A 20,357-nucleotide genomic window follows, 5' to 3' on the forward strand; every position below is an offset into this window, starting at 1 on the left:
GCTTTTTTTAAATGTCTCCCCTTTGGTGAAAGCATTTTTATTAAATTAAAATCTAAAACATAAAAGAGAATGTTTACAATGAAAGGGCTCCAAAAAAGATTTGACTAATTTTAAGGAGATACATCACCAGTGAAGAAACTTTTCTGACTAATAGTGCCTTACTTTGAAAAATGCACCCATAAACTGTTTTCAACACGTGTTGCTGTTGAAGAAAATAATACAGTAGTAAGTACAGCATTGAGACAAAATGAATGTATGGCGCCCTCTTCCGTTTGGTTTCATTTCTGGGAACAAGAAATTCAGGCATTTTATAATTAGAAAATAGTTAATCAATTATGTTTGTGTCCTTGCAGGTTTCGGAAATGATCTTAGTGCTGATGGGCAAGAGTCTGTTGACCTTGAAGGGGAAGTTGAGCTCCCCCAAATCAAAGAGGAGAAGCTACAGTTCTCTCAGCAACAAATGGGAGACGAGCAACTTTCAATCAAAAGGGAGGAAGATGATTTCACCTGGTCACTTGGTGAGTTCGTGAAGAGGGAAGATGTTCTGGGTGTTGCCAGTGGAGGGGCGGAGCCTGCAAACACCAAAACAGGGCCCCCAATTAAAGAGGAGGAGCCAGAGTTCCCTCTAAAACAAATAGAAGAGCAACTTCCAATCAAAAAGGAGGAAGATCATTTCACCTGGTCACCAGGTGAGTCCGTTAAAAGGGATTATCTGGGCGTGGCCAGTGAAGGGGCGGAGCCTGCAAACGCCTCAGCATGGCCCCAAATTAAAGAGAAGCCAGAGTTCCCTCAACAGTGCAAAAGAGAAGACCAATCTCCAATCAAAAACGAATGTGTCAAATGTTCAACTGATGAGCCTTTCAAGAGTGAAGATGATCTGGGCCTGGCCAACAGAGGGGTGGAGCTTCTGAACGGCAGCTCAACAGAAGGATGGCGAGCAGAAAATGTAATTTCTCCTTTATCAGATGGCAACAAGTTGCTTGATGATCATGATGATGATGATGTTGATGATGATGATGATGAAGATATGAAAAATCCCAGCGGTGACAAACTCTGCAAATGCTTTCAGTGTGGGAAAACCTTTGGGAGAAAGTCTTCCTTGAAAATACACACAAGAACCCACACGGGTGAAAAACCATTTTCATGTTCAGTTTGTGGTCAAAGATTCACAGAGAAGGGAAACTTAAAAAGACACGTACTAACCCACACTGGTGAAAAACCATTTTCGTGTTCAGTTTGCAGTAAAGCCTTTTCTACAAAAGGAAACTTAAAAACCCACACAAAAACCCACAGAGGTGAAAAACCATTTTCGTGTTCAGTTTGTGGTCAACGATTCACACAGAAGGGAAGCTTAGATATTCATGCAAGATTACACACAGGTGAAAAACCATTTTCATGCTCAGTTTGTGGTCAAAGATTCACACGGAAGGAATACTTAATTTCTCATGCAAGAACCCACACTGGTGAAAAACCATTTTCATGTTCAGTTTGCAGTAAAGCCTTTTCTACAAAAGGAAACTTAAAAACCCACACAAGAACCCACACAGGTGAAAAAACATTTTCTTGTTCAGTTTGTGGTGAAAGATTCATACAGAAGGAAAACTTAATTAGCCATGCAAGAACCCACACTGGTGAAAAACCATTTTCATGTTCAGTTTGCAGTAAAGCCTTTTCTACAAAAGGAAACTTAAAAACCCACACAAGAACCCACACAGGTGAAAAAACATTTTCTTGTTCAGTTTGTGGTGAAAGATTCATACAGAAGGAAAACTTAATTAGCCATGCAAGAACCCACACTGGTGAAAAACCATTTTCATGTTCAGTTTGTGGTCGGACATTTTCCCGAAAGAGAAGCTTAGAAGAACACTTATTAACCCACACTGGAGAACAATGTTTTCCTGCTCAGTCTGTGACCACAGATGCGCTACAACAGCCCAATTAAAAAGCTACACAATTCAAAAACATTTTCCAGGAGCTATTAATGTTCCAACATTTTCACATAAGGGAACCTAAAAAGAAGTCTCAACAACCCACACAGGAGTAAAGCACCTTTTTCCTCAATTTGTGGCAGGAATATCTTAAAAACATAATTGCCCACATCGGTCAGAAACCCCTTTCCTGCTCAGCTTCTTGCCAGAGATTTAGTCGTAAGGATAGACTTAAAAGATGCAAATGTGTTGTGACAAGCAATAACCAAGGACGGCTTTGCTTGCTTTATCAAATTCTGTATGCAAGATCATTGTAATCAAAGTATAATAATATTTTGCATTCTGAAAATCATGTTTACACTTTTTAATGTGTAATAACAATCCACACTTCAAATACAGCATTACCTTAAAATACTAGTTCATTGTGGGAATGAGCTACTATGTCAATTGACTCGTATCTCAAGTCAATTCTTCCCATAGAAATGAACAAAATACAAATTAAGCCATTTCCATCCTAAAAAAAACATCAAATTTGTTCTAATTTACTACTGACTCATTTGGGAACCATCTGGTAGGCTCATATCTCAAATTTTTCTCGTATGTTGGAACACTTGTATGTCAAGGTATTACTGTACAGACGCTCCCCTACTTACGAAGTAGTTAGGTTCCGAGCGCTTGTTCATAAGTTGAAAGTGTTCATAAGTTGAAAGTGTTCATAAGTTGAAAGTGTACATAAGTTGAAAGTGTTCATAAGTTGAAATTCTTCAAATTGAAGTTGATTCAGTGCTATATTTTGCATTATAATTCATGTTTAATGTCTATATACGTATATTGAGGGTTTATATAAGTGCATTTGTATGTTTAAGGCTTGTATAAGTAACCAGTATTGGTTTGTACTGAAAAAAAAAATCATTTGATAAAATGGAGAGAATACATACATTAGAGAGAGATTTACTAGAAACTGGCCAAAAGAAGCTGTCTAGAAGCTATCTTCTTTTTTTTCATCATAAATGATGCGGTAGCACTGTATGGCATCATTCAATTGATTTGCAACCTTTGTGCAACGTTCAATGTTTAGGTCCTGCTGCTTGATCTCTCTGTTTATAAATGGTACTGACGGTCGAACGATTCAAGTTGTATTCCCGTGCAACGGTCACCACTTTCTCACGCACATCAAGCTTCTTTATTATTGCCACTTTGGTTTCAAAGGAAATGGCTTGCCTCTTCCTTGTACCTCCCTCACTAGAAGCCTTTTGCTTTTCACCAACCATATTGAATAATGGATGCACCGGATATTTAATGATAGAAATGAAAAAGGTTCTTTTCGCACTGGAGATACGCCACGCACTTCTGCATTGCAACGAGCTGGGCAGAGGAAGGTAGATGCTGGGTGAGCTGAGCTCTCACAGAGCCAGGTGTCGGTATTTGCGGCGGAAAAAAGCACGACTCAGAAAAAAGACGTGCAATAGAAAATCGAACTTATGAACATTTTTCGACATCAACGCAATTTGCAGGTATGTTTGTATGTACCGTTTGTTCGTAAGTTGAATGTTCGTAAGTAGGGGATCGTCTGTATAAGAAAATTGAGTGTTGTTGAAGATTTTATATACTTCACAATTCTATCCGAAATAGTAGACCCTAAATTAGGAAATTACAAAGTAAATCATCAAGAATGTGATGTAAATAATAAGGAAAATGTCTTCACAGTTAAAAACGAAATTGGAAAATTGAAGTATTTGTCTATTGAATTTGTTTGCAAATCCAATAATAGTATTGTGTTATTCAAGCATAGTCCATTTTAATGAAAATAATTGATATATTGAATCAAGGATCTAAGAAACAGTAGAAATATGGTGTGAAAGAATGAATTTTGTCAAAATGAATAAGCAGTACAATGTCCTTATACTTTTGTCATATTATAAGTTATCTTGTCATATTTTGTGTACTTCCAATAAAGCTCTCTTTTTGGTGAAAATAATTTTGGGGTCTTTTTGTTGAATAAAATGAGCCTTCCAAATTCAACGGTGACAAAAAAGAGGAGCGTTATTTGCTTAGATCTAAAACGTACTTTATTTTTAGTTATGCTTCAAAATAAAACATGAAACAAAAGGAAAGGACTATTTTAAACTTCAATATGGTAGATTTGAGTGACTAAAAATGAGGAATATAATAACAAAAACGCGGATCCAAAAGGCTGTGAGTCTTCTTCTCTTGTATGTCCGGCAGTTGGGCGTAATGCTGCCACCTAGCGGCGACACGGGGTTTCTGTCAAATCAATACGATAGTTTGAAGTGTTTGAATTTTTACGGGGTTTTAAGGCAATGTGCTTTTTATTTCGCGCTTTTTGTTTCTTCTTAGCCTCATGAAAGAATCCACCAAAAGTATCGGAACAGAGCATTTGTTCCATTTCCTTTCGAATTTTATGAACGAAGGCTGAAACCTAGTTTAGCCTGGCATAACTACGACATAAGGGGACAAACAAGGTGATTAGGATCAACGCATCACCGAGCAAGCTAACAACAAACACCAAAAAAAATATCAGGTAAATGGTTTTATTACTCTCATAACTCTCAAATAGATGATCATTTGAATATTTATAGATTTATTTTCACCCTCCGTGGTTGAGGTTCATCATGTAAACACAGTCGAGTCTGATTTTGGTTTTCGGTTACGTGACAACTCGGAGTCAGCTGACCCAGTTTTAACGTCAAAAACACGTTTTCCTGATGTTCACGTATACCAACACTTTGTTTTGGGCTTTTACACGGGTGTACGGTTCGGTTTTATCAGTCGTACCGGAGGAAAATATGACACCTCTAAACCAGGTATAGAGAACCTAAGGCTCGCGAGTCATATGTGGCTCTTTTGTTGGGTGCGTATGGCTAATTTATAAGCTAAAAGCCCAGCTTTAATCATAATTTTGATATCATTAGACCCCCGTGTGAATGCATACTCGTTGATTATCATGGATTAGCAGCAGTGTAAGAATGTTATTAAAAGATTTAAGTGAGTTTTGTACTTTTAAAAGCGGTGTTTTTTTTATTTGAAATTCTGAGTATGGCCCCCAAGGAATAATATTCCAAATTTAGGTATATTTTATGACCCTCTGTCAATAAGGTACGTGAAAATATAGCCTCTTGCTTGTATTACAAGTACACATAGTTTTAGCAATAGCACCCACACATTTAGTACAAGGACACACAAGTGCACGCAAGTACACATACTTTAGTCCAAGTACTTGCAGTACAAGTACATATCCAAACAAGAGCAATTGAAAAATGAAAAAGCGGTAATTTGACCACCAGAAAGAGCTGTTTTTCAATTGTGGCGTCCAGGATAACTTAATAAATTGTTGATGAAAATTCCGTTCATAAAAGAAATTCCAAGTTCAGTCGCGTTATCTATTCTCCGTTACTGATTAATAATTAATTTACTAAGGATTTTATTCTGACGAGTATATACTTAATATTAATCACTGTCGTTTCGTATAAAGTTAAATAATCTTTCAGTTGGTGCATTGATGACTTTTTTCACCAATTGGCGATCATTAAAACGGTGTTTATTAAAATAGCACTTGTTTTCAGATGAAGATGTATTACAATGACAATGTCTTTTAAAAATGGACAATATTGAGAAACCATACTGGTGTCCTGTTTACTCTGTTTTCATTTGAAAAGACAGATTAACATGAATGAAAACTTAAATAAGCAAAGAATTTTGCACACAATGACATTTCTCCACCTCACAGATATCCACCCAGGGCATTGTCTCGACCACCCGGCGTCCGCTCGTCTCAAAGAAGAAGAGAGGTCGCCATATATCAAAAAAGAAGAGAAAGAATTTGTACTCATCAAAGTGGAGGAAAAGTTTGAACCCGTAAAAGAGGAGCAGGAATTTAATTACAGTTGGGAACCCCCACATTAAGGGGGTGCCGAATCCCCTCAAAAAGGAAGGAGACCCCCCCCCCAATGTTAAAGAAGAAGAGATGGACATCCTCACGTGCACTTTTGAGCCTTTAAAAAGCGAAGACGACGGTCTGAGCGAGGCCAGCAGCTGCTGAACGGAAGCACTCAAGCTCATTGCTCCGCTAACGAAAAGCAACGCCGCTACGTCGTTGGACACCAATGACGAAGACAAAGTTCACAATGCGGCGTCCGCGAGCAATAAATGCTCACAGTGCGGGAAAACCTGCGGGAAGAAGTCCAACTTGAAGAGGCACACGAGGAGCCACACCAGAGAGAAAATTTTTCCCTGCTCCATTTGGGGAAGAAATTGTCTTCCAAGCAAAACCTAACCAACCACACCCGAGCTCACACTGGTGAGAAACCTTTTTCCTGCTCAGTTTGCGGGAAGAAAATGACTTCCAAGCAGAACCTGACACAGCACACGAGAACACACACTGGGGAGAAACCTTTTTCCTGCTTTATTTGTGGCCAACGATTTGCGGAGAAGGCTAAATTGACGATCCATACCAGAACGCATACTGGGGAGAAACCTTATGCCTGCTCGGTCTGCAGCCAGAGATTTGCGCACAAGAACTCCTAAAAAATCCACCAAAGAACCCACACGGACGAGAAACCGTTCTCCTGCTCCGTGGGTGGGGAAGGATTCCCTGCCAAGTCAGATTTAACAAAACACACGAGGACCCATACCGGTGAGAAACCTTTCACTTGCTCACTGTGTGGCCAAAGATTCGCTCAGAAGGAGCACTTGACAGAACACACGAGAACCCACAGTGGCAAGAAGCCCTTTGCATGCTCATTTTTCGGTCAAATCTTCTCTAAAAATGGGAATTTAATGCCACACCAGAACCGACACTGGTGAGAAACCTTTCTGCTGCTCAGTTTGTGGTGAAAGATTGTCTTGGAAATATCAGGTTAAGAGACACGTGTGTGTTCGGATGGAAATTGGTGACCATTAAACATTTTAGTCAATCATGCTGATTATTTTGGTTCGAAGACATCTTATTCAATTATTGACATTTAATTAAAAAATGCATCTATGGCAAAACCTTGTAAGGGCAGATACATCAAGACTTCCTCCCGATCTCCAAAGTATCTCCTCGAACAGTAATTTCCCGTACAGCTTTAAATCCATAAATCAAAACAATTACAAGGTTATTGATTAATCCAACATGCCTAAGCAAAACAATATCTGTAACTAGAATAACAATTAAGGTATTTAACAATAATAGAAAGAGGAAATTAAAAACAAAATTCATTTGAATTTAAACAATCACGCCTTCATTTGGCATAACAATTACAATCACGCCTTCATTTGGCATAACAATTACATAAAGAAGTGCAAAGTGTGTCACTATGTAGGAACACTATGTGAGTGTTCCTGGGAGTGATTGATATCCATCTGCTGGTAGCAAGAGTCCTTGACGACTCTTCGCTGCAAACGCGGATCAACAGTCCTCGGAGCCAGGGACTGGGTGAGCTGTCGGATGAACAGTCCTTGTAAGAGGACTAGGTGACTGGTTACAACCCCAAGTTCTCTTCGGACAATTGGAAGAATTGTTTAACAAAGAAATGATTAAATACACCCATTTATAATCGTATTACAGAATAAACCCAACGTTCCGCCGTTTTTATAATATGTATGTTATTAATTATTTTATAGTAATCGCAAAAGGAAATATCAGGTGACTGCAATTTTACCCGCCTACTCCTTACTCGCATGGCTGGTCTGAAAAAACATAATCATGTTTGCCCAATTCGTCCTCGGAATTACCGTACTCCTGGACTTCACTGCTTTCCCCGGTACATTTAGAATTTGTAGAGGCATTTGCAGTAGTTATAAGTCTACTGGAGCGCAAACAGCGGATAAGACAACACCCATACAATGTCAAGGTAGTAGCAAATATGGCTTTAGAAAACACAACAGATATGGCCAAATCCTTACATTTTCCAACGGTCTTATCCCACCAGTCTGTCCAAGCAGATAATTCTACTCCAGAATGCTTTTTCATATTGTGGTTTAGGGGCTGCAGGCCATTAATGGCCCTGGTGAAGGACCCATCGGGTGACGTGTTGTTCGGTGTGAATTTGCAACATTGTTCTCCATTTTGCACACACGCCCCTGTTGGGGCTACTGGCCAACACTTCAATAAACTCGAACACAGGAAAACACACTGAGGCAGATAGAATGAAAGTTAAGGCCGCGTCTGCAGAGGCGGGGGAGTCAACAATTCAGAGGCCCGAGAGCGTGACTACTCTCCAAGCTCCTCAAAGCGATCTCCCGCCGAAAAGCTGCTACAACGGTGGTTTTATTAGCGATAAGACAGTTATATAAATGGGAGGCATTAATACAAATGAAGCAGGTGGAGTACAAAAGGTGTAGTGCACATTTTAACCAATAGGTTTAATTTAAATTCTATTCTAGTAACTTTTAATACATCATAGTGAAAAGGGTGCAAGATTAAATAAAAGAATACAATTCATATATCACACAAGATATAATCAATCGGTCAGAGATCAAGGTGGAAGAGGATTTGGAAATTTGAAATTGATTTCTGAAATTGCCAATTAGCCCTTTTCAGGGATGCAGCGATAAATTATGGGAAAAAATATCAAATGAAATTTTTGATGAGAATGCAGCAGCAGTATTCCAAATGTGAAACTTGACGTGAAGGAACAAATAATCTCTGAAATGGAGAATTTGGGAGCACTGAGAGGAAAAAACAATTGTATATCAGCTTACTTGGGTGAGCTGCCATATTGAGTCATGGGAAGTCCTATCTCTCGACAGGGGCGATGGTGGCCTTGGAACGGTACCACTACACAACTTATGGGTTTAAGTTGTTTGTGGAAATTTTTGCACAGCATTCTTAACCTGCGCTCAGCATATCAGTGCACGATACGGAATTCCAAAGAACCATTGATAGTTATAGTGATAACAGCACCCAAATTGTGTAAACAAAATAATTGATGGTATTGGCAAAAGGTTCCATATTTTGCTATGACATCACTGCGCGTACATAACAGGTTTAACCATAACATATGAAAATAGTATTTGGTAGATCATACAAAACGTTGATAGTCACTGCACGATTGGAACTGGATGATGAGGCTAATCTCATTAACTACATAAAAAGAGAACATTTTTAAGAAATCACATTGAGTTGGGGTGAGCAGAAGGAGACGGTGCTTCTCAGCAGGAAACGGACTTGACCAACGGTGGTGCCAGGAGACTGGGTGCTCAACCTGAAGTATAAAGAAGAAGCACTTGCCGACCCAAAGGGGGAACGTCCAACTTGTTGGTGACCAACCAGCAGACATGAAAATAGCCGAGAGGGGTATATGGATCCACCTTTTGCACTGTAAGAAGGTTTCATCAGTTGAAACGTTTGGGGAGACAGATGAGAAAAACTTTCTGATGAATTCATTGAAACGGCAACCACTCCAATATTGATTGGAAATAATATTGCAGAGAGCAATGCCATAAACCATAGGGAACTCTTTTATATTGGTTTTATTGTCTCCATATGTGTCCAAATGTGAAAGTGATTCAACTGAGACTAAACCTTACAAAGGGTTAAAAAAAATGACCAGACGAGGGTAAATACGATCGGATATAACAGCAACTCCCTCAATCACCATTCTTTGGGGAAAGTGTTTTTACAAAAAAAAAGGGTCCTGCTTGTAAAGAAAAGGAAAAATATTGAAACGGTGTCCATCCTGTTCCGCAAGCAGTGAATGACAAGCCAGTTTTTGTGCTACCTACCTGTTTGAACCTTAAAGGGCATGGTCTGAATCTGGTGCGGTAGATGAGACATTGTGTGCCCATTGTCCAAGACAAATTGCGCCACTGATTGCACGTTTTGGCTTATGGTGGTGAAATTGTTTAAATACATTATATAATTCCTGTCGTAAAAGAAATAGGACTATGTGTTTTGGTTTCACTGTTTAATCAGTATGTTTTAGAGTGGAGGAGATACAATTGGCGGCTCAGAATTTCGGTGGGGCAGCTGGCCTCTCGATGACGTTGAGCCTCATCGAGGGATGGCGTTCTGACTTACGGGTTCGTTTGCCAAATCGTAGCAGAAGTTTATTTTTTTGGGTAATGCCAAACGAAAATATGAATAGGGTGAACAACAACCATTACAATGTCAAAAAAAACAAAAAAAAAGAAATTGGATTTGCAATGAAAAAACAGCTGGCAGCCATCAGTCTCATGACTTTCCAGGACTGCAAAGCAGTTGATATGCTTCTGATGGTCGATATGCTCTTGATGGAGCAGGGGGCATATGCAATGTTTGAAAATGTTGCACTCTACGACACGTCCTTCACCGAGGTGAAATCAATGGCTGTTTTCAATGGCTTGATGTCCAGGATTATGCAAATTATGAAAATGAGTTGAACGAGAATTATTTTGTTCTTCTTTTTCAGGCCAGATATGCAAGTAAGGAAGGGCTGGTAAAGATAGAATATATAGAGTTATTGACATTAAAAAGTCATTTTAATACAGCTCTTAGAATAATAATGCTCGCTCCCAAGTTAACCGAAACAAATTGAAGGTCACTCCTCTTTGCAGCTGGACTTCTCAGAACTATTGTTCACACCGAGATCTCTTGGGAAGATACAGAGGACTTTCAATTGTTTTGATGAACATCGGCTTCTGAAAGTGTGGTTCACATCAAGCTCTCTTAGGAAGATCCGGAGGACTTCTGACAGTGTTGTCGATTCTCTCTTGCAAGACACCGGTTATGAGTCAGATGCCTGTTTTATTCAAGTGTGCATTTGTGAATGCCTATTGGTGAACCTATCACTTGCCATAAAGAAATACTCTTTTTTATGATAAATCTAAAACAGATTGGGTTCAAGGTGCCCCTTTTTTGACAAAATCATGGTAAAATATCAGTTATAGTCAACCTTCGGTTTGCTTCCTTTTAGAAAACAATCAAAAATTAGATGAAGACAGGGTCATTGGTGCAGTTTTTATTGATCTCAAAAGGGCATTTGACACCATTAACCACCAGATATTGCAAACTAAACTGTCAAATTTTAATTTCTAATCCAAGCATGCTAAATTGGATTGAATCAGACCAACAGAAAGACAATTTTAGGGGGTACTGCAACTCAGTGCTAGGTCCACTGCTTTTCAGTCTTGACATAAATGATCTGCCAAACTGTTGTGCTTGGATTGTCACCTGAAAAATGTATGCCGATGTTGCCGTTCTATTTGTCCACATGAAAAAAAAAACATGCTCATCTCTCATCTCATCTTGTCTTCCTCTTATCCCAAGTCGGGTCGCGGGTACAGCAGCTTCAGCACGGAAACCCAGACTTCCCTTTCCCCAGCCACTTCATACAGTTTTTCCGGGTAAATCCCAAGGCGTTCCCGGGGCAGCGGGAAGACATAGTCTCCCCAGCCTCTCCGAGGCCGGCCCCGTGACCCCCTTCCCGTGGGACGTGTCTGTTCAGCTGCGATAGGCTCCAGCACGTTCCGCGACCCTAATGTGGATACATTGCGGTTCAGAAAATGAGATGAGATGAAGGGGAGATTTATTCTTTTCATTTCATTGGTGAGTAAAATGTTTCATTTCATTCTCATTTCTTATACTTTTCCTCTCTTTATTAAAAAAGGCAATACCAGTTTAAAAAAACGGAAAAGACTAGTTTAAAAAGTAAAAATGTATTAAAATTTCACAAAAAATATATTTATTTTTGCCAGATCTGTTAGACAGGGAATACTCTAAATCGGTGGCCACCCAATTGCAGGCTTTATGGAACCACCGGCAAACACCTTATGCCTGATTTACCCTCCTGCAGGGTAATGTCCGATGGTCTCCCGTTCTCAAGAGTTGCCGTTGATTACTTTGGTCCGTTTCAAGCAAAAAGGGGAAGATGCCTATTAAAGAAATGCTCTAATTGGAATCATTTACTAGTAAGCCATGAGTCAATTTGCAGTTTGGTTCTTTTTGTTGAGAAGACTAGATGAGTAATTCGCTCTGTAAAATAACGGGGGCAGGCATTACATGATTTTGTGTAACAAAAATGAGAAAAGACAGTGGACAGCAACTACGGTTATTTCCCAGTCAGAGATGGAGTAGAGGTGCATTCTTAGAGAGTTGATTTTAGATGAAGTAACCCCTGACTGCACTTTTGTGCTACTTCCTTGCAAATATTGACATTTTATACCAATCTTATACAATCGCGTCTCCAGTTCAAAATGACAAGAAATCTTTTATAACTATTGGCTGAGTTATTTGTTTTTGCAGAGCCTTGATTTCCATACATACAGCTTTTCCAACTGAAAGTCTACATTGATTTACTATATAACAATCTATAAGAGTCGCTGCTGAGTCAATTAAATCAAGTGATTAAAGGCATATTTCTTACCCTTAGTTCCTAATGTAATCAATATTTAATGAATACTCAACATGGACTCACATGGATCTGTAGCAATCTACTGTGTATGTCTTCCTATTTTGTTCAAAACTGTCAACCAAATTCACCTCGCACGCAATTCTAAGGGTCAAAATTAAAATAAAATGTTATAATAACATCTATGTGAATTTTGTAATAAGATTTTGTTATAAAATGAAAATACGTAGAAAAACACTAGACGGCGTCCGTGGTTCGATCCCAAACCGGGGTTGAGTAGAAGCGAATGCAGATGAAGTAACCACTGAGCTAAACCAATGCAACAGTGCAGGGTAAAAAATGACTATTTATATAATCTGATTATATGAATACCAGTCAACTTGTACGTTTTATACATATTTTATACGTGTTTTTACCATTTCAAATCATGTAAGCCGTACACCGACTTTTGTACGGGAAAAAAATATTTAAAAAATCGCCATATTTATTAAAACCGATTTCAACAAGACCATTATCACTAAAATCGAGATAGTCTCATAAGCTGGTAGCCAACGACGCTACTGTCTTAGATTGTTACTATTGTCACGGTATATCAGCAGAAATTATCCTCAATCGTATGTATTTTTTTTTAGCGGTGTACGGCAATATCAATAAAGGATGACATGCGCATGCGTAGATATACATAGAGAAAAAAATATCATGGAACCAAGCATGGAGGAGTCACCTAGTAAGAAACGAAGAACTCAAGGATCGGGTCGACACCAGAAAGAATGGGAGCTACTTCAAGGTGAATATGCTGACTGGATTAAAGCATCGTTAAGAGGCACTTATTATTATTATTTAATTATATAGTAAACCCTTACCCTCCTTTTATATTTTCACAACTTGTATCAAATAACAGTCCACTATCTCAGCATTATATTAATATTGTGATAGGTTCATTAATAATTACCCTTCTTTGTAATTATCAATAACTGCAGGCAGACATCTTATTCAATTATTGACATTTAATTAAATAGATTGGATCACGGATAAGAATCTTAAGGGGAGGTACATCAAGCAACAAGGATTTCTCCTTCACTCCGAAGCATCTCCTCGAATAGACATTTTCGTACGACTCTTATTGCCATGAATCAAAACAATTTACAAGGTTGTTGATTATTTCATAATGCATAAGCAAAAACAACATCTGTAACTATAATATCAATCAAGGTATTCTACCAATAACAAAACAGGACACTAAAACCAACAACATTTGGATTAAAAACAATCACGCTTTCATTTGACTTAACAATCACATAACAATTCCATAAAGAAAGACCGAAGTGCGTCACGAGGTATTTCCACTATGCTGGAAATGGCGGAAACAACATCTTTGTTATAGGCCAGTGACCCTGGCTCCGTTGCAAAAGAAAACAATCGATCTCGAAGCCCCAGATTGGGTGAGTTGCTGTATAAACAATCCTTGGATAAGAAGTCCACGTGAGAGAGGACTTGAAGATTGTATATGACCTCGAGCACTTTAGGAATAATAAGAAGAATGATTTAATAAATAAATGAATTACTACACATATATGTATCCTAGTAATACAGCATAAACCCAACATATTGCTCTGATTTGTCTTTGGGTCATCGAAACACAGGGATATGACTTTAATGTAGACTAAAGGCAAGGTCAATCCATGATGAGGATTGAAATTTGGTAATATTTCTCCCATTTCTAAAGCAATACTCACAATAACTGGCAGCTATTGCCTGCCAACTTTTACTTACTTACTTTAATACACACATTAATGTGTTAATGGTCTTTTTTCTGTTTATGTTTGATATGTCATGTTGACGGATGCAGTTTTTTATATGTACCGTATCTTTTGCCGACCCGGCCCATCTGTCAGATTTTTTAAGTCAATGTGGCCCCTGGGCCGAAAAGTTTGCGCACCCCTGCACTAGACAGATGAGCCAGGGGTGCCCATACAATGACACTTTTTTTCCTTAAGAGGCTAATGTCCCATATGATCCCGTCATAGATCATAATTCGACAAAACCAGAGCTTGTCCAGGAGTTGGACCTGGGACCTCTCACAACCTAAGCGAGAATCATAACACTAACGAGCCAGATGTCCTCTTAGAATGACACTTTTTTCCTCAGGTGGCTTTTGGCCCATATTACCCCACCATAGATCACAATTCGACAAAATTTGGTCTCGTCCGGATTTTGCTCCCGGGACCTCTCTTACCATGAGCTCAAGGCGGAGAGCTAACAAGTATGAATATGTCATAAATAAATGTCATAAATGTGTCTGGCCTGGGAAGACGAACTTGTGGAGAAGCACTATACAATTTCGTCATACGCTGCTGAGGGTATGATGACTACTAGGCTTTTTGTCAAGTCAATGATGACGACAATGCCTATGTCTGATTTTCATTTTTCAATCACACCACTACACCAACGAGCCAGGAGTTCCCATACCGAGACACTTTTTTACTCAGGTGGTAAATGTGCCATATCACCCCCATGATAGATCACAATTTGACAAAATAGCAGCTCATCAGGGAGTTGGACCCAGGACCTCTTACACTGAAAGCGAGAGTTAAACCACTAGAACAACAGGTCAGACGTGCTCCTAGATTTCACTTTTTTTCACAATTCACAATTCGACAAAGCATGGACTCGTCCGGGAGTTGGACCCGGGACCTCTCACACCTTGAGCGACCAACGAGCCAGATGTGCTCGCAATGTGACACTTTTTTCCCGAGGTGAAATATGTGACATATATTAGTTGGACCCAGGACCTCTCGCATCCAAAGTGAGAATCATACCACAAAACCAAAGGCGCCCGAACAATTACACTTTTTTCTAAGATGGCTGATCTCCCACATCACACCGTCATATATCACAATTCGACAAAGCGAGGGCTCATCCAGAAGATCCGCGACCCCCCACACATTAAGTAAGAATCACAGCACTAGACCAACGAGCCAGATACGCTCATTTAACAACCCTTTTTTTTCTCAGATGGCTAATGTCCCGTACCACCCCATAGATCACAATTCGACAAAGCAAGGGCTCGTCCGGGAGATGGACCCGGGACCTATGGCACCCTAAGCAAGAATAATACAACTAGATCAACATTCCTAGGGTGCCCAATTAGTGACACTTTTTTTTATCTCAGGTGGCCAATGTCCCATAATACCCCACCATAGATCACAATTTTAGCAAAGCAAGGGCTCATGCGGGAGTTGGACCCAAAACCTATTGCACCATAAGCAAGATCATCCCACTAGACTAGACCAACATGCCAGGGGTGCCTGTGCAGTGACACTTTTTTCGCTAATCTTCCATATCACCCATCATAGATCACAATTCGACAATGCGAGGGGTTCTCCGGGAGTTGGATGCAGGACGTCTTACACTGTTGGGTTAATTTTGTAATACTATATATATGTGTGCATTTAATAATATTTTTATGGAAACCTCTTAAATTTTTCTGATGAGAACTCGGGGTCGCAACAAGCCACCGAGTCCTCGTTCCAAGGACTGTTTACTGGACTTCTACCCAAGGAATGTGAATCTGGAAGGATGCTTAAGAAGATGCTTATGCAGCCTGATTTCTATCCTAGATCCTAAGATATACTTTGCAAATCACCTCATACGATGTTTACTTAGGATGAGAGCTATTTCCTATAGCTCTCTGTTACCACAATAAAAATCAACAATAATTAAATTAGAGAAATCAATCTTGCTAGGCATTTCCTACTTACAATTTTCAATGTTTAATGAAAAAACCCACAAATTGTCACCAATATGCCAAAAAAATGTAAATCTTTCCAGTGTCTACCCCACTTCCAAGTGTTACCATTGGTGTGAAATAATGTTCTTGAAAATTATTGATTCTGCAAAAGTTACCTTTTCTCACTTCATATTCTTCTGATCAAAATTCCGATAGAAATTGATCGGGAATCAGACCTGATCGCATCATTTTCGCAAGATCGGAATCTGACAAAAAACGAATCATTTTTCTGAAACACGTCCCGCAAATGCCTTGACATTTTGATGAAGGCGGAAGTAATACAGTAAAACATGGTCAGGCCTAAAAATCATTGTGAAAAAGGAACAGAAAATAGTCAAATAGGAAAATTTTTATTTCATTCCATTTTTCTTTTTGTCATCTATTTAAATACTAACAACAAGTGTTTAATTGCATTCTAGTTTCATACACATATTTGAGAGCATGTTCTCACCAAAAAGAAAATGCAGTCTCAGTTAAAAAACAAATGAAAAAGACTGGTAAAAAAAGTGAAAACAATCGAAAATTACATCTAAATATGAGAAAAGAAATTCTTATTGTTGGGTTTATTCTGTAATACTATTATATATGTGTGTATTTAATCATTGTTGTATTAAATCATTCTTCAAATTGTCCAAAGAGAACTCGGGGTCGTAACCAGTCAACAAGTCCTCATTCCAAGGACTAGTTTCTGGACCTTTACCCTAGAATGCAGACCTAGAGCACTTAAGAAGATGCTGATGCAGCAGGATCGCTATCCGCTCAACCTTTGTGATTACTCGCATATTGTCGTAAATTTTCAACATTCTCTATCTGAGCCAATTTTGGTCATGGAGGTGACAAGAATCAAACTTGACTGCAAAACCACTCATGGCTTACAAGGAAGCCAATTTCAAACTGACTGCCTCCTGAATTACGCTTGATTTGTAAAGTCCAATGTGTTGCCAAAAGCCAGAGGTGAACCGCTACATCATCAGTCTAACACTCTCCCATCTGAGCTACTTTGGCTGATTATTACGATTAACAACCAACTTGGACTGCAAATTTACTCATGGCTTACTAGTACAATATTGAAACTGGAGCATTTACTGATATTGGTCTAGTTTAGAGAGTCCAATGGACAGACGAAGACCACGGTCGATCAGGGGAATGCTCTCCCTCATTTCTTATCTGAGCGAATTCAGACCATGTTGGTGACAAGAGTAAAACTTGACTGCATAACTACTCATGACTTATAAGGAAACAGTCGATTTAGGACACATTTGCCTAGTCCAACGTGCTGCCGAAACCCGGGCTTGAACCAGGGACCTTTAGATCTTCAGTCTAACGCTCTCCCAACTGAGCTATTTCGGCTGATTGATGAGCAAAGCAACCAACTTGGATTGCAAAATGACTCATGGTGTGACAAGCTAAAGTGATTAAGTTATTATTGATTGCATGTTGGGGATTACAGTAAAAGTTGGATTGAGGACAACAACTAATTACTGTGATTATTTCACCCTGTGTTTCAAGCAATACGAAAATGCAGGGTGCAATATTCGTAGGCACCGCTGGGATTGCAGTTCAGATGACCAGTGTCGATGACCTGCTCACTAAATTCTGAGCCAGCCAAATCCAAACATTACAAACCAGGAAGAAGGCAGTGAGGAGAGGTGTTGCTGTTAAGAACTGGAAGTTGGCAGTTGAGTACTCGTCTTCTGAGGACAAGCTGAGATCATCAGAGAGACAGTAAAGACATGCCAGAAATTTCCGTGTTCAGCGGAGGTGTAAAGTGGTCAGTTTGACCAGATTGTCAGGCTAGCTATTTCCTGGTCAACCTGTCCAATGAACTCACTTTTTCGTTAATTGTTTAAAGAGCGTTTGGGAGGCATCACTAAGGGCTTTACAAAACTTTTACACTTAACTTGGCGAGAAGCGTACTGTATAGCACAAGATAAACGTGGACTGAGAATGGGCATCGGGAGAAGCTTGGGCTACTGTAGTGAATGGGCCAATGTGGAGTCGAGTAGTTCAGTGAGTATTCAGCTGGCCAATCAGCTTGCATTTATGCCTGTGATGCTTTGCGCATACGTGCATTCCTTCTGTTTTAAAAATTTGTAAAATGATGCAATTACTAATTCTAATTGAATATTTATTCTCAGATTTTGTAAAATAATGTAATTTCTAATTTTAATTTAATATTTTTCATTATTTATTTATTTTTTCTTTAAAAAAACTAGAAGTTCTGAAGCCGCGATGGATGAACGGCGAAGTACCGAGGTCCCAATGTAATTTGATTAGTCTATCATCCAAACTGCATGCTTCTACTTGATCTGGATCAATTTTGCATGATGTATCCCATATGGTCTAGCGGTCAGGATTTCTGGTTTTCACCCAGGTGACCCGGGTTCAACTCCCGGTATGGGAAAGTTCCAAATATTTGGATGGTTTGACAACTTTTGAACTCCTTTAATTTCCAGAAACAAATCCCTTTGAATTAAATGTCTGGATTCAGTAATATTGGACCTCTGTCCTTTCCGGAAAAAAATGCTAATTTGTTGCCAAAAGCCTTTCACGGTTCTTACAAAGTAGATGTTTGTTGCTAATGATGTGGTTATTTATTGAGTCTATCATCCTAGCTACATACTTTTAAATGATCTAGATCTGCTTGCCATGAAATATCCCATTTGGTCTAGCAGTCAGGATTCCTGGTATTCACCCGGGAGGCTTGGGTTCGACTCCCGGTATGGGATGCTTCTGACTAGACACCTGTATTTAAATGTGTCATGACAAGCAAATTTGTATGGTCTCAAGTTTTTTTTCTTTTTCAAATGAATGACAACAAAACACAACACAATTTGACAAAAAAGCGATACATATGACCCTCTTGTTCTTAGAGATGTGGCGTCATTGATTGAACAACTCCCTCCTCTGGCTAGGGGAGGAAGTCCATGGCTCAAGAAATTCTTGGCCTTAATGAGTGGACAGAATTGTGCGCTTGGTGACCTGAGACAGGCCATGTCAGCTTCCTGCACTCAACATCAGCTACGAATGATAGAAGAAGAGGCAGGAACTACTAGACATCCTCATGAAATTCCATTGACCCAGGTAATTAAAAATGCCTTCCCAAGACCTCATGAATCGGCCCCAACCGTGTTTCCACACACCGATGGAGCTGGAGGTCCGGTGCAGAATGAACAATGTGTTAAAAACTGGATAGAAAGCACCGGCCGCCATCCATCTGGTATATTTGAGAGTGAAACCTTGTTCAGAACAGCTGTTGTTGAGGGTCTTCCGGAACCTGTGAAAAAGGAATTGAAGAAGGAGCCAGACTTGTTGACAGGGACAAACCTAGATTTAAATGTCACCTGACTCACCATTGTAAGATGTATGATGAAGAAAAGGTCAAAGAAAAAAACGAATCACAAAATTTGACCTCTGCCCTGTTAAAACTCCAACTTTCTAAATTACACCAAACAAAAAAAGACAGGGCAATCTGCCCAGACGTTCCAGGGTTATGACGAGGCCCTAGATGATGGTCAGTTCTATGGTGGATATGGTGGTCGTAGGCGAGGTTTCTCTGGTGGCCAGGGAAGAGGGTACTTGGGACAAGGCCAACAGGGCAACTGTTTTGTGTGTGGCGTTATTGGTCACTAGGCACGTGATTGCCCTAGCCAGCAGCAGCAACAGCAGCAACCATTCCCACAGCAACCACTGCCACAGCAGTGTGGCCCACCACAGCCACAACGGCAGTATGGCCTACCACAGCAACAACGGCCTATGCGAGGTGGAGGACGAGGCACTAGACCATGGCAGCCCCAGCAAACAGCTCAGTCACCTGGACAATATTACCAGGACGAAGTTGATGGGATCCTACATGCTCCGAATAGGGGTGCCCGAGAGGATCAAGAAGCAGTGGTATGGCAAACCCAATGCTTCACATGAAAGTCAACGGCGTACCAACATCAGGTTTGGTGGACACGGGGGTAACGCACTCATCTTTGAACATCCCGCTTGCCCCCAGTTGTCTCTCCTCTTCTGCCGTGACTTTGATCGGCTTCTCGGGTTCTCCTCAAGCTCTGCCTATTACCCAACTTCTCCGAACTGAAATCCCCCACATGAAACAGACTCTACACCACTCCTACATTCATTCACCCCAAACACCTGTGAACTTGATGGGAAGAGACTTGTTGATATCTATTGGAGCTACCATCCAATGTGGGCCGGATGGCCTCACAGTGACTTTACCAAATGGCTCAAAGATTCCGTGTTCACAATCAGCACGAACACGTGGACAATGGTTGATGAGGCCTTTGCAGCAAGAATCGGATG

General features: G+C 39.9%; 1 protein-coding gene, 1 long non-coding RNA gene and 2 other non-coding genes across 4 annotated transcripts; 3 read left to right on the plus strand and 1 right to left on the minus strand.

Annotated features, from left to right (window-relative positions):
• Window positions 1–367: 367 nt before the first annotated feature.
• Window positions 368–6,871, plus strand: LOC144213420 (uncharacterized). Its single transcript, XR_013329957.1, has 2 exons — window positions 368–946; window positions 5,677–6,871. It is a non-coding gene; the product is annotated as an uncharacterized LOC144213420 (long non-coding RNA).
• Window positions 997–3,938, plus strand: LOC144213405 (uncharacterized). The gene has a single exon (XM_077741856.1). The coding sequence runs from the start codon at window positions 1,028–1,030 to the stop codon at window positions 1,940–1,942; it is 915 nt and encodes a 304-aa protein (XP_077597982.1). The 5' UTR covers window positions 997–1,027; the 3' UTR covers window positions 1,943–3,938.
• A 10,455-nt stretch (window positions 6,872–17,326) lies between the features above and the next one.
• trnaf-gaa (transfer RNA phenylalanine (anticodon GAA)) lies at window positions 17,327–17,399 on the minus strand. Its single transcript has one exon. It is a non-coding gene; the product is annotated as a tRNA-Phe (tRNA).
• Window positions 17,400–18,381: 982 nt separating this feature from the next.
• Window positions 18,382–18,453, plus strand: trnae-uuc (transfer RNA glutamic acid (anticodon UUC)). The gene has a single exon. It is a non-coding gene; the product is annotated as a tRNA-Glu (tRNA).
• Window positions 18,454–20,357: the final 1,904 nt, after the last annotated feature.

This window comes from Stigmatopora nigra, chromosome 20 (genome assembly GCF_051989575.1).
Source record: "Stigmatopora nigra isolate UIUO_SnigA chromosome 20, RoL_Snig_1.1, whole genome shotgun sequence".
NCBI lineage: Eukaryota > Metazoa > Chordata > Actinopteri > Syngnathiformes > Syngnathidae > Stigmatopora > Stigmatopora nigra.

Excerpts from the sequence above, each read along its gene's own strand:
- LOC144213405 (XM_077741856.1), top strand. The coding sequence starts at position 1,028 with ATGAAAAATCCCAGCGGTGACAAACTCTGCAAATGCTTTCAGTGTGGG.